Genomic DNA, 14,817 nt, shown 5'->3' on the forward strand with positions numbered 1-14,817 from the left:
AAGCTAAAGGCTTGGGAAAGATAACGAAGATATAAAGACACAATCCAGTTGTTCGTTTCCTATCTTGAAAAACAGTTTTGATAAATAGTTTTATGGAATATATTTATATACATTGTTGACATTTAAGCCATGGGTTTTCATGAAGTTTGACATTTGTTTACATAAGAATTAATAAAGTATGTATCAAATTGGATTCACTTTATATCCTCAAAATACTGAAATGTCGAAATTCAGTATTTCGAGGCTATAAAGTTGAAAATTTCAAACCACGAAACTCAGAACCGCGAAATTCAAAATCTCGCACACCGGAGATTTTGAATTTTGTGCTTCTACTCTACACACACACACACACACACACACACACACACACACACACACACACACACACACACACACACACACACACCTTCCTCCCCACACACAAACACAAACTCTCTACTACATAAAAGCAGGGGGGCAAACCCCCCTTCACCCCCATGTGGAGGGCTGCACTCCCCATACCCCCTACTTAAATATTCTCACTCCCAGGTCGCACTACATACAAACACACACAAAACACCACCACACAAGCTACATTCTCCTTGCACACACACATCACAGCAACAAAACACACTGACACACACCACAGCCCCTACCCAAAACCTTTAACACACACACACACACACTTACCTGAATCTATAACCACAGCGAAACCTCAAAAGCACGAAATTCAAATCCTCCAGTATTTGAGGTTTTGAATTTCACAATTCTGAGCTTTCGCTCTTCTCAGGATTCTACTTTATGGGCTCGAAATACTGAATTTCGATATTTCAGTATTTCGAGCTTCTAAAGTGAATCCGTATCAAATTATATAGTAAGGCTTATAATAAATATTGTGGAAATAGGGGGATTTGTTATTTGAAGGTTATATTGCTTTAAATTGTACAATCTAGGAATGTCACATGATCAATGAAGTTTATCTTAAAGGCTCAGTAACAATAACACATTGTAGCTGATGAAGTTTTAAAAGATTTGAAGATGAAAACGCTTATACGTTTATTGGACTTGCTTTTTGTACACCTCTTTGTGGATTAAACCTATTTATACGGACTGGGTGCAAACTGTTTCTTCCAGCCACTGTGGTTTTTATGAGCTTGTGTATTTGGAATTTTTACCCTTGTAAGAGCTTTAGAGTAGCTGGCTTTAGAGTGTCTGGTGGCAGTGTAACTACTTTATAGTCTGGGTAGAAGGGGGCATTGCTAGTAAATATGTGCCAGCCTTTTCCAGGTGTGTGTGTGTGTGTGTGTGTGTGTGAAAATCAAATCCCAAAGTGTGTGTGTGTGTGTCGCAGTTGCTTGGAGCAGGGACAGGAAGCACGGTTTCACAGAGAGAGAGTGGTGTAGGACTTGGTTTGGACAATCGGCTGAGGACTCAACCCTCAAGCTGTGCCAGTGGGGAGTCTTACTTGACCTTGATTAATGGCCCAGAGTGGGGACATGACAGTGAGTTTAGGAAATTAAAAAAACATGATCTTATATAAGGGATAGAATGATTAGTTAGTAGAGGAAGTGATAAAAACGGTTTACCTTTATATTACCGAGAATGACAACTACGAACCCATGATTGTGTGACTTTAAACTCCGAAAATCAAATTTTGAACGTCACCAAAGTTTGAAAAGCAAAATCTGGAAAACCAGATTCGATGATTTTTGAACTACAAATTACACTACATATCATTATGCAGGGGGGTAAGCCCCCTGAACCCTCCCTACTTTAATATACTAACTCCGAGATCGCACTACAGTGAGGGAAAGGGTTCATTTTCCAATCCCCGCTGGAGTGCGATCTGCACCTGAAATTCCGAATCTGCAATAAGCGAATACCAATGTGCATTCGCTCATTGCAAATTCGGACCATTTTTTCCGACATTCTGTGATTTTGAAAATGCACTTTCGACCTTCTTGAGATCGAACTTGTGCATATCGGTAATATAAAGGCAAACTGATAAAAACAAACCTTTTGAGTTTGCCCCTGTAATTAATAGCATGGAATTTTATTTGAAACAAGTTAAAGACAGGCTAAACAGTCCAACAGGGCTTTGTAGATTTCTTGAACCATAGGCTCTGTAAATATTAAAATAATAATTTAATAATTTTTTCATCAAAGACCTCTATTTGTGATTTGGTCATTTAATATTTTATGAATATTCATATAACAGAGATAGTGGATTCTGATTGCTGTGTTTTGTCATATGACCTTTTTGATGACTTTTAAAAAGTTGGAATGTTATTTTATATGTTGTTGTGAAGTAATCTCAGTGTTAGTTTAGAAGTGAAGGTGATTTACTTGTTTTTTAAATAAGTAATTGCTCAATATTTTCTGCTCATGCTGAGTTTTATTTTATTTTGTTTTATCATTATTTGTCGGGCCCACTGTTTTCTTTTTTGAAATACCTCAATGTTTTGTTTGCATAAACTTTTTTATAAATAGTCTGCACTCAACTTTTATCCAGAAAGGTCACTGCTTTAGCGCTTTTATTAGAGTCTATGTTAAATCATCGAACGCTTAAAATAGCGAATGATGATTTATCAAACCCATGTAAGCAAAATCACTGTTCCGCAAAAAAAAAAAAAAAAATTAAACATTACATCCCCCACACCCCCCCCACTTAAATATACCAAATCTGAGATCGCACTACATTGACGAAAATGGCAAAGTAACGGAAGCAGCCAAGCAATTTCTTTCCCAGGGAAAGAATTTGTTTATGTGCTGTTTCGCTATTTTGCCTTTTCGTGCTTTTAAGTTCGATCAAGACGCATTCGAAAGAATGCGTCTTCGATCATTTAATAGGAACCCTTTTATTATTCGTGATGTTAAGCAGTGCATACCTGTCCTGCAGAAAATCTGTAGATTCATCCACATTTGCATTATTACCACATACTATAAAATGCCTTTGTCAGTAAATTTGCTAGGAGCTAAATCATAATTAAACATTTCAGGATTAAACAAAGTTTTATGTTCCTTATACATAAAACATGCACATGAGTATGATGCAGACATTGTTGATACCTTTTTTCTGAATACATAATTGACTGCCACATTGAAACGTTACTGAACAGAATGGATTCATACAACAAAAGACATAATTAAATAAATGTGCTACCAAAAGGAGAAAATATTACAAGCATATATTCAAGACTTGTTAGCCCCACCGTTAGCATGTTCAATTATAGTATAAAGAGTGCTGATATCAAATGTCAAACATTAAAGGACAAAGTTCAGGAAATTACTAACTGTTTCAGTAACATGCCTTTTGGATTAAATTTTTGGTCTAAAATTTATTTATTTTACATTTGTTTACCGGGATAGTCCGACTGGATACATATCCATTTTCAGCGGAGGCGCAGGGAGAAAAGCTCCACACAGACAAAAACATACATTGATTATACAAGAAGTTGAAATACAAAACTCCACATAGACAAAACATAAATTGTTTACACATGAAATTAAGCAAAACTAATAGAATATATGAAAACAGAGTGATTATTTACATTATATACATTGGATATGTAGTGTTCCCTAATAGGGAGTTCACAATTCTTATGGACAGACACTGTTACAAGTTAGTTTGGATACATATCTAGGTGGCGTAGTTACATGTAATGATAATTACTGGTTATGCTATCAATTTATAGCTTAGTAAGGGTTGGTGCATGGGCATAGCCAGTTCACTTTGAGATGGTGTTTGAGGTTTTTTTTGAAGAAACTTTTGGTGGATTGTAAAGTTATATAGTTTGGCAACGAGTTCCAGGTTTTGCCAACAAAGTTGGCGAACAGGGATTCACCAGCTGAGTTATTAGCTTTGTGGGTTTGGACCAGTAATTTATCGGCTTACCATAGGGATTTTAGGTTGTGATATGGCTTGATAATATTTATTAGTGAGGGGGTATCCTTGGGGTGGTACAGAACTTTGTGTGCTATTAAGAGTTGATTGAATTGTATTAAGCTGGGCAGTTCTAGCCACTCTAGTTGTTTCAGGTTCTGGCAGTGGTGGGTTCTATAGGTGGAGCCAGTGGTATATCTGGCAATATGGTTGTAGCTATGGGATAGCTTACTTAGCTTGGTTTTGTTGAGGTTTGAGAGTACAGCCGAGGCATATAAAAGTGCGTGATGGGGCGATTGCAGTGCTAGCCAGTGGGGTTAAAAGTGTCTTGTTTTTATACAGTGATCCTAGCTTCTTACTGAGAGTCTGTATGGTTTTGTTGACCTGTAGGTCAAATTTGAGATTGTTGTCTATGAGAAACCCTAGAAGATCTACAGTGGGGGTGAAGAGTAGAAGTTTAGTTTTATTGGGGTTCATTAGTAGGCGTTGGCTGGTGAGCCATTTCTCAATGGTGTTAAATGTATTTTGGGTTAAGATTTGCAGTTCGGATGTGGAATCTTCTGCATATTGAATACAGGTAGCTTTAGGGATAGCAGTGTGAAGATTGTTGATAAAAATAGAGAAGAGTAGCAGTTCAAGTATGGAGCCTTGAGGGGCACCGAGTGTGAGAGGTAGCTGATTGGAGAGTTTACCCTGCCATAGTACTGCCTGTTGTCTACCAGTCATGTACGAGTTATCTTTTGTGTTTTCAATATCACGTATACATAAGGAACAATTATTCCTGCTTCATAAAAAATACATGCATCACATTCCCCTCTTTATAAGTATTTGCTCAGGGAGCATGTAAAACATGGTATTCTAGATTATTCCTTGTTCATAAAAACTTTCATACCACATTTGTTTACTTGCTAACTGACAATATTAAAACAGCACTGTAGGTTAGTAAGACCTAGCTGCACATTTCAATTTCATTAGGTTGTCATATCTTTGACATTTATTCATCCACAGAGAATGTATATATTTTGCTCATACAAGTTAGAAAATAGTTTAAAAGTTAGAAAATAGTTTGGCAGTGGGGTGTAGTACAGGTGTAAATCCAGACATTTTAGGAATTAAAGATTAAACAATCTCACTTTCATCTGCAGTACTATTATTTCTATGAAACCAAACTTTCAGATTCAATTATTTTCATAAATATTGAAATCAAGTAGTAGTTCATCCATAACAGTGTAAGTTGAAAGTCATCCGTTTTAATTTCAAAAGTATGGATTGATGAGCTGAGTTTAATTTATACAGGGAAATTTTTCCGTAAGTATTAGTCTTTGAGATGTGAAGTAGTCATGTTACATGGTATGGTTGATATAAAGTTTTTGAGGCCAAATGTCCTCTTCTGTTCATGTCACCAAGGTGCTGTCTAAGAACGGCGTATTAAATAATAGAGGCTCTTTAAATGCTCTGTATTTCAGTAGTAAAAGGGAATGAAATACAGAGAAGAGAGAGCGAGCCGGAAGCCTTAAAGCTCTTTGATTCTGCATTTTGGTGTAGAAAAACATTTCAACCATCACCAGGTATAGCAATATGTCATTAGTTTTGTTTATTTATATTAACTGACTGTTGACCAGACAAGTCCACTGAACAAATTGTCCATTTTCATGGAAAATAGAGGAGCATTGTCTGGTAAAGGGACTAGCTGATAGTCACACAGTAGGTAAATGAATGTGGAAAGAATCAAACCCTGTACCACAGAGACAGGAAGCAGCTCATTAATAGCTCAGAGCTTTAGTCCTCTCTGCTAGCTATCTGACAGTCCTCTCTGCTAGCTATCCGATACTCCTCTCTGCTAGTTATCCGACAGTGGGTTGCAGAATAGGTTACAATATTCTGTGGACTCAGTGTTGTTTCTTTTGTATATTTGTGAATCTATTTACCTCTTCTTGGTATAGCATATAGTCCATGGGATTATGGCTCTGATGTGTCAGCACTGTGCAACATGTGCAATAGCAGTCTGGGGGTGAAGCTGAATTTTATATTTATGGTAACATTGCAGAACAGACAAGAATCTCTGCAGAACTACTTAATTTGTTTGGTTTAGAATCTGGACCAAAACTGTCATGTCTGGTCCATGAATAGGCTGCCTTAAAATTCTCAGATGGTTACCACTTCAATTTGTGGTTATATACAACTGGATGTTTCTGACATAATAAATGCCTCAATAAAAATAACCTCTTTCAGAGTTGATGACTAGACAATACAACTGCATTGTCATTTTTTTTTTCACTGTAGTTCCTTCATCATTTTGGTTATCCAACACACACTTACATTTAGAATTGGGTAATAGCTGATCCAAAATAACGCTGCTGTTATTTACATCAATTCTGTGTCTGTATAATATCATAACGAAACAATTATAAATATCAAAAATTAAACCTATACACAATTTGCTTATAATTTACAATATATACTTAGAAAATTGCAAAGTTGTTTAAAATAATAAAGCAAGTGCGCAAGCAACACAGTTTTTCGCAGCAGCTAAAACAGCTTAATTAAGGCAGCATTTATTGATCAATCATGTCATTTTAAAAAATGTACTATGTTGTATAAACAATAGCTAACATTTAAAATACCAAGCACGTATACTAAAATGAGATCAGCTCTTTAATTTCTTTTTCTTCTCATGCTTAAATCAGGTTTAATATTTTCTACTTTATACTAAAACCCTTGGTGGCAGTTGTCATTTATTTAATTATTGTATAAGTAATACATGTCTATAGTCACCTCCATGCTTACCAGGTCTTATTTCTTCCGGTATTTGAAATTTGAAATTACAATGCTCATTGCATAATGCTTATGTTTAGCAACAGAGTTATTTAGAGTCTATATATTGTTTTTAAATTCCAGTATATACTGATGCAATGTGCACTCAAGTCATCCTTACATATGAACATAAACACTCAAATGTAGCTATGTATACCATCTCCTATGTAAAACCACATGGATAACCTTTAAAGTTTTACCTTTTTCCTGTCTGTGAATGTAAAACACATCAGTAACGTTCACATGATTACATGCAGTGCATTTAAAACATATAAGAATGAGGATACTTTTCATTTTTGATACCAAAATCAAATAAGTAAGGAGTGCAGGGTTTTTCAAGGTTTGGACTATATGGAAAGCAACATGTAATATGGGAAAACACAGAAAACTGCTGCATGACAGACTGATCATTATTTAAGTAGGGTCCAATGTGTTACTTTAACTTAAAATTGCAGATTAAAACAGTTAAGATGACGGGTGCCTTGCTCACATTGATTGCATGCAGTGTGTATGCGAACAAGCTGTGCAGATGAGTGCTGTGATTAAGTCGAGTCTGTCAGGCGCTGAGGAAATGTAAAAAAACATGTAGATTTAACCCAGGGGTTGGAGCGTTTAGAAAAACGACATGAAAATTAGTGGTTTCTCAGCCTAAAGAGGCACTTTGAATATATTGTAGAAAGAGTTGAGGGGTGCTTGATCAGGTAATGTCTCTATACACTGGATATTAAGAATGTGATTCTGGATGTTCATGATTAGTATGTTAGCTCTTCCAAAGGCTAGCACAAATCCTTCAGCTCAAGAGCACAGTTTAAAAGCATACTGTTCCCTTCCTTAGCCATTACTTATACAGCAGGAGAACACACCTCTGAGCCGCATGGTAGCATTTAAACAGTCATGCAATGAAGTGATGGACTAAAAGACTCGCAGCAAACATTACATCCTTGTACTTTCAGTTTGTGTAGGATTTTCTTTCCCTGAAATATACTAAATGGTTGACATGTTCAAAAATCTTTTTATAAATACCACAACTAAAAATACCATTGTTCATATGTTACTTTTATTTGTAGTCAAGCATATTGGCAATATGTTACACTTGTGCATAGTAGCTCTGGAGATAAAAGGAAAGAAATTCTATTGCTCAAGGGCTTACTGTACAGTTCAGGGGGTCACTCACCTTACTTGGTGAGATTTGGGAGGGGCCATGCATTACCATGTCTAACATGTATCTGTCCATTCAAAACATTTTGTTTCAGGACATACCAAGGGGCGGATAAAATGCTTTGGTGGGATGGATTGTGGCCTTAGGGCAATCTGTTGGACACCCCTGCAATGAAATCTGGAAACCCTTGTATACAAGCCTTCAAAAACTATCAGCAGTGACGTTTGCAGTATGTGAACAGCTTAGCATATCCATAATATGCTAACATTGTGAACAGTGCTCTACATGAGTCTGGGCTGACATTCAAAGCAGGCAGTAGGAAAGGTGGAAGAATAACAACCACTAATACAGCTAGCCCAGTGGCACAATGTGACCATTTGCTGGTTCAAATGACATACAGTTTCATTAAGGGCTACTTGGGTAGGAGGTGGAGGACCAAATAGGCACAAGCCTCTTTTCTTTACACTTGGTAAACCTCAGGAGCCTTAATGGGTTAGGGTCCTTTACACTCCCTGCTTTTCCCAAGTGGCAGTTGAAGCAGCTAGGTCTACTCAGGATATAAGATGTCCTTTCTGCTCTTCTGACTCTTAAGAGCTGCAAAGGTTAGGCATGTCATAAAGCATTTGGTAAGGAAGAAGTGACATCTCTGACAGATATGTCCAAGGGAAGTGAAGGTGCCAGGCATAAATATGGCACGCTGTGGGTCAGCATTCTAATATCTGACCACTGCATTGTGATTCCAATATTTTCTTTTCAAACACTGAAACTGTGCAGTTGTGTCTTATTGTGGAACTCTACGTATTATGCAGTTGTCTCTTATTGTGGAACTCCACATGATCACATACACATTTACATTGTTTATTTGATGGCAAAAGGATAGTCATTCGTTGCTATGTGAAAAGTAGGAGACACTTTTTTTTTATTTATCATTTGTTTATCAGGAAAGTCCGACTGGGACAGAGCCCATTTTTGGCAGAAGCCCAGGGAGAAATGCTTCAGTCACGTCTTTGGAATGTGGGAGGAAACTGGTGCACCTGGAGGAAACCCACAAGAATGTAGGGAGGACATGTGCACTCCACATAGAAGGCATCCCAGTCAAGAATCAAACCAGAGAACCTCTTGCTTTGAGGCAACAAAGTTAACTGCTGCATCACTTTGCCACCCAGATACATGTCAGACATAGACTGTTTTGGATGATGTTCAAATATTTACTTTATTGGACAATAAATGTAAAAAGCAACTGTGAAAGACACCAACACCGTAGGAAAAACAATTTATTGAGCACTTTCATCCGCCAAATGGCTGGACTTCCTCAGAATACAGGCTAGACACTGAACAAGTATTAAATTCCTGCCCAATTAGAGTCAATGGTAACCATAGCACCTGGATAATGAATACATTGAATAATTGATACTTAATACATAAAAAGAAATTACCTGAATGATTATAAAATATATATGGAGATAAGAAACATATATATATATATATATATATATATATATATATATATATATATATATATATAGTAAACACTATACATATAAATACTTCTTTGAGCCATAAAAAATGCATATGTATAAAAAATCTATCTATATATATGAGAATGTGTATAAAAACCATAAATATGCATATAAATACATCAATAAACAATACATCTAGACCTGTAATATATAAAAAAATATGTATAACAAAAATGTATATACCATACTAAATAGCAAGCATGGATTTGAGCTTAAGGAGACTAGCAATGGAAATGACATCATTGAGACCTGGAGAACATGCAGCATTACACCTAAGCTGCCATCTGAGCTCCAGGAATTCAAGAAAAATGTCACGGGGACCACCTCTAGGATTGACATCAACATTATCTAAAACAGAAAATTTAAAAGAATGCAAAGGAAATCTTTTGATGTGTCTATAAAGGGCATTCCGCTCATCCTTTTTACTAATGTCATAAAAATGTTGGTAAATCCTATACCTAAACTGTCTAATGGTTTTGCCAATGTAAAAACAAGTACACTGTTGACACAAAGCAACATAAACAATGCCCTTACTATCACAATTGAATCTCTTCTTGTGCTTGATTTTACCACAAACAGAAACAAAACATTCAGTACCCTCAAGAATGAACTTACACTGAGAACAGTGACCACATTTGTTAACTCTCCCTATATGTGAATTAGACACAATTCTTTCTATCATGGTTTTGAAACAGGTGTCTTTTTGATAAACCACAAGCGGTCTATCACCAATGTTATTGAAAATGTTCTTGTCACATCTAAAAATCTCCCACATTTTTTTAATAGTGTACTTAATTTCCCTGTATTGTAAATTAAATGGCAAAATCAAGGCCTTCCCATGAACCATGTTGGTGGATAACAAAGCAGAATCAACAGTATTAGCAACTTGGACTAGATATTTACCAAGAAGCGGGGTATAAAACCCAGATGATCTCTTCCTTGTGACTTCAGTGAAAATTTCAGTTAGGAAATCCATAGGATAGCCCCTCCTCAAAAACATGTCAAATAACTTGTTGCATTCCTCTGTAAATAAACATTCTTGATTGACCATGACCATCCTGGTCAATCTGACACATTGGCCTTTAACTATGGCCTTCTTTTGATGGATAGGATGCCAACTCTGGAAATGCAGGTAAGAATTTGAAAAAAGTAGGTTTCCTATATAAAGTGGAAACAAAATTACCTGATTCCCTGTTCTTAAAAAGAGTGACATCCAAAAAATTAACTTGTGTGGCATCCACTGACATTGTGAACCTTAAAAAACCTGAAGAAGAATTGATATATTCAAAAAAAGCTTCAAGTCTTTCCTTAGTGTCAACCCAAAAAATAAGAATGCCATCAATAAAGCGTTTATATAAACACCAACTATCCTTGAACTCAGAAGTAAAAATATAATTAGTTTCCCAAAAAGCCGTAACTGTGTTGGCAAAAACCAGAGCACAAGCAGCACCCATGGCAACACCCTGGGTTTGCTTGAATAAATGGCCCTCAAAACTAATAAAATTATTTTGCAAAACTAAATCCATGAGACTGCTAAGAACCAAACTTTTGTCCTGTCCAAGAATAGGCACTAGAAATTGGAAAAAACAATCGATACCAGTGTCATGTGGGATGCTGGAATATAAATCTTTGACGTCAATGCAAACATATAAAATAATCAAGTTTCACTTAGTGAAATGGACTATTTCAAGGTCAATTTTCCCAGAACACCCACTATTTTTGGCCTCCGCAAGGTTCACAAATGCCTTGAGGATCCCCCACTGAGGCAAATAGTTGATGCCAAAGGGTCCAAGACATTTTTTATTACCAAATATATTGATCAGGAGACTAAGACTGTATTTAACAATTATCCTGCCTTATTAAAGGATTCATGGGATTTTTTTATCTAAAGTCAATGATGGTTTATACAGAGATTATATTTTCTTTGTTTGCATTGACGTCAAAGATTTATATTCCAGCATCCTACATGACACTGGTATCGATTGGTTTTTCCAGTTTCTAGTGCCTATTCTTGGACACTACAAAAGTTTGGTTCTTAGTAGTCTCATGGATTTAGTTTTGCAAAATAATTTTATTAGTGTTGAGGGCCATTTATTCAAGCAAACCCAGGGTGTTGCCATGGGTGCTGCTTGTGTATTTGCCAACACAGTTATGGCTTTTTGGGAAACTAATTATATTTTTACTTCTGAGTTCAAGGATAGTTGGTGTTTATATAAACGCTTTATTGATGACATTATTATTTTTTGGGTTGACACTAAGGAAAGACTTGAAGCTTTTTTTGAATATATCAATTCTTCTACAGGTTTTTTAAGGTTCACAATGTCAGTGGATGCCACACAAGTTAATTTTTTGGATGTCACTCTTTTTAAGAACAGGGAATCAGGTAATTTTGTTTCCACTTTATATAGGAAACCTTCTTTTTCAAATTCTTACCTGCATTTCCAGAGTTGGCATCCTATCCATCAAAAGAAGGCCATAGTTAAAGGCCAATGTGTCAGATTGGCCAGGATGGTCAGTCAAAAATGTTTATTTACAGAGGAATGCAACAAGTTATTTGACATGTTTTTGAGGAGGGGCTATCCTGTGGATTTCTTAACTGAAATTTTCACTGAAGTCACAAGGAAGAGATCATCTGGGTTTTATACCCCCCCCCCCTTCTTGGTATATCTCGAGTCCAAGTTGCTAATACTGTTGATTCTGCTTTGTTATCCACCAACAAAATTTCCTTTGCATTCTTTTAAATTTTCTGTTTTAGATAATGTTGATGTCGATCCTAGAGGTGGTCCCCATGACATTTTCCTTGAATTCCTGGAGCTCAGATGGCAGCTTAGGTGTAATGCTACACGTTCTCCAGGTCTCAATGATGTCATTTCGATTGCTAGTCTCCTTAAGCTCAAATCCATGCTTGCTATTTAGTATGGTATATACATTTTTGTTATACATATTTTTTTATATATTACAGGTCTAGATGTATTGTTTATTGATGTATTTATATGCATATTTATGGTTTTTATACACATTCTCATATATATAGATAGATTTTTTTATACATATACATTTTTTTATGGCTCAAAGAAGTATTTATATGTATAGTGTTTACTATGTATATGTTTCTTATCTCCATATATATTTTATAATCATTCAGGTAATTTCTTTTTATGTATTAAGTATCAATTATTCAATGTATTCATTATCCATATGCTATGGTTACCATTGACTCTAATCGGGCGGGTATTTAATGCTTGTTCAGTATCTATTCTGTATTCTGAGGAAGTCCAGCCATTTGGCGGATGAAAGCGCTCAATAAATTGTTTTTCCTACGGTGTTGGTGTCTTTCACAGTTGCCTTTTACATTTTTAGTCTGACTTTTTCGTTTTTACTTTATTGGGCAATAATATCTTTTAATTCTCTGTTTTTATAAAGAAGAGTGGGTTTTGAAGTAGAATGTGATGCAGACCAAATCATTGTTTGGCCATTCTTGGATAGTATAGCAAACATCGCTTGGGGATATCTTGGATCTCGGATATTAATTGAGTTGCTAAGCATTTAGGATAGGAAAAGGAGATGATTACATGTTGTGCCTCACTTTCACTGTGGTGTTGTACCCACCTGTTATGTTTCATTCCTTAATATATTACATTTTCTTTGATGTTACAGTGTTAAGTATGAGGTCCATATTTTTCTATATGCATACTCAAAAGCCCTTTTATTACTATTTCCTGGTCTCTGACCCACAATTTTAAATAAGCATATATTTTTGTGCCTAGTGAAAGTCACTTATTTTGTTAGCTATGGAATGACTGTGCAACAATGAATTTTTCAGGACAAAGTTTTATTATCTATCTGCCTGGTCTTTTATATAATAAATATAGGCCGATTTACATTATTGTTTTCCTTTTAGAATCGGTTCTAAAACTGCCTTCACTGGTTCCACCCAGGAAATGTCATCTGATGGTTGCAAACCAAAAGTGTTCAGGTTGGTTGCTCAGTTTGCTGATATTTGAAGTATTTCAGTTGTGGCATTTGCGTTTTATGTTGCTGATGTGCCCCTCTCACCCTGCCCACATGTGGCTGTCATAAAATGAGTCATATTTTACTGTTTTGGATAATGTTTTCCGATTTAAACAGCTTGCTGTTTGATTAAGCCAGAGAGTCAGTTTTACTTTACAGGCAAATGCTTTTCTTATAAAATAAAAATAAGGACATTTGGCATATTATATTTTCATAGAGACTATGATGCACAGTGTTAGTGTCAATGGGTGTGGAGCCCACATGACCCTATACTCTTTTGTGACTGAGAGAAGTGTCATGTTTATATTTATGTATAACATTTTCTATGTATACAAAAGATCGACAACCAGAAGTATTGTTCAGTAGTGCCTGAGGACTATATATTATGAACTAGTGATGGAGGTTGTTAGGAAAACTTCAGGGACATTTTCCTTTGCAGTAATGACTGGATGGAAATCAAATAAGTGGCATGACCATACTTATCTGGGGTGTGCTGTTTTATGAACCTGATAAGAAATTACAGGGATTTAAGGAAGAAGACATTTAGTAAATGAATGTACTTTGTTGCCCTTGTTGACCATGCTATTCATGGAAGGGAAAGTATACATCATATTAAATTCCACCCTATAATATACAAAGAAAAGTACACTAATTCTTTATAGGTAAATACTAAGATATCCATCTTCAAAGTATTACAGGCATAGCCAGTATCCAGAGATTAGAATCAAACCCTGTACCTTGTGTCTGTGATACTAAAACCTTAACAGTTATGCCATTTCCCCAACTTGGATGAAATACATGCATGAATAAACCATTAATTCCAAATAAATAAGAAATACATTAACATTTTTGATTCATATAAAGTTATTTAATACACCTGAACAACCTGTGGAGTGGGTTCTTGATTTTAGAAGTGAACAAAGGTCAGTGGATATAATTACATGATCTGTGTAAAATCACACAATATGCAAACAGAGGTCGAGGAACTCAAATCCAGATCTCTTTAAGGGTAATGTTAAGTTCATTCAGAGCTGATTACTTTATGTTGCTGCTGGCCTTTATTTTTATATCAAGGTTGCAGTCAAGCTATGCTGTACCCATGTTCTTTACCAAAAGAGGGAGGGGAACTTACTTCAGGGTTCATGTAATTCTGCATGATCATTCAATACATTTTTGCCATTATATTCTTACTTTGCATCCTCTGTCATTGTGCTCCTTTTTTGCAGTTGATCTAGAAAATGGAGTTCACCTTTGTATATAAACTGTCATCTGTGATCATGCAATAAACTTCTTTAAGACCCACAGCAACCTACCTGGATCAATTTCCGTCCTTTTATGATGGACTATTTACATTATCATGAAACAGGGAGGAGAACATTTGCCTCTCTAGTCTGACTTCAGCATTAAGCATGCTGTAGCTGTCAATGTAGGTCTTACATATATAGTTATAA

The 14,817-nt window shown here is 35.8% G+C and overlaps 1 protein-coding gene across 2 annotated transcripts in view; it reads left to right on the plus strand.

Annotated features, from left to right (window-relative positions):
* Nucleotides 1-14,817, plus strand: part of RBM20 (RNA binding motif protein 20) — a 1,470,922-nt gene that overhangs the window by 320,684 nt on the left and 1,135,421 nt on the right. For both annotated transcript variants that reach the window (XM_044055714.1, XM_044055715.1), the window contains exon 2: nt 13,257-13,331. In XM_044055714.1, the coding sequence (XP_043911649.1) occupies nt 13,257-13,331 (75 nt within the window). The remainder of the gene's footprint in view (nt 1-13,256; nt 13,332-14,817) is intronic.

Source organism: Protopterus annectens, chromosome 14.part0, assembly GCF_019279795.1.
Source record: "Protopterus annectens isolate FY-2018-M chromosome 14.part0, PAN1.0, whole genome shotgun sequence".
In the NCBI taxonomy this organism is placed as follows: domain Eukaryota; kingdom Metazoa; phylum Chordata; order Ceratodontiformes; family Protopteridae; genus Protopterus; species Protopterus annectens.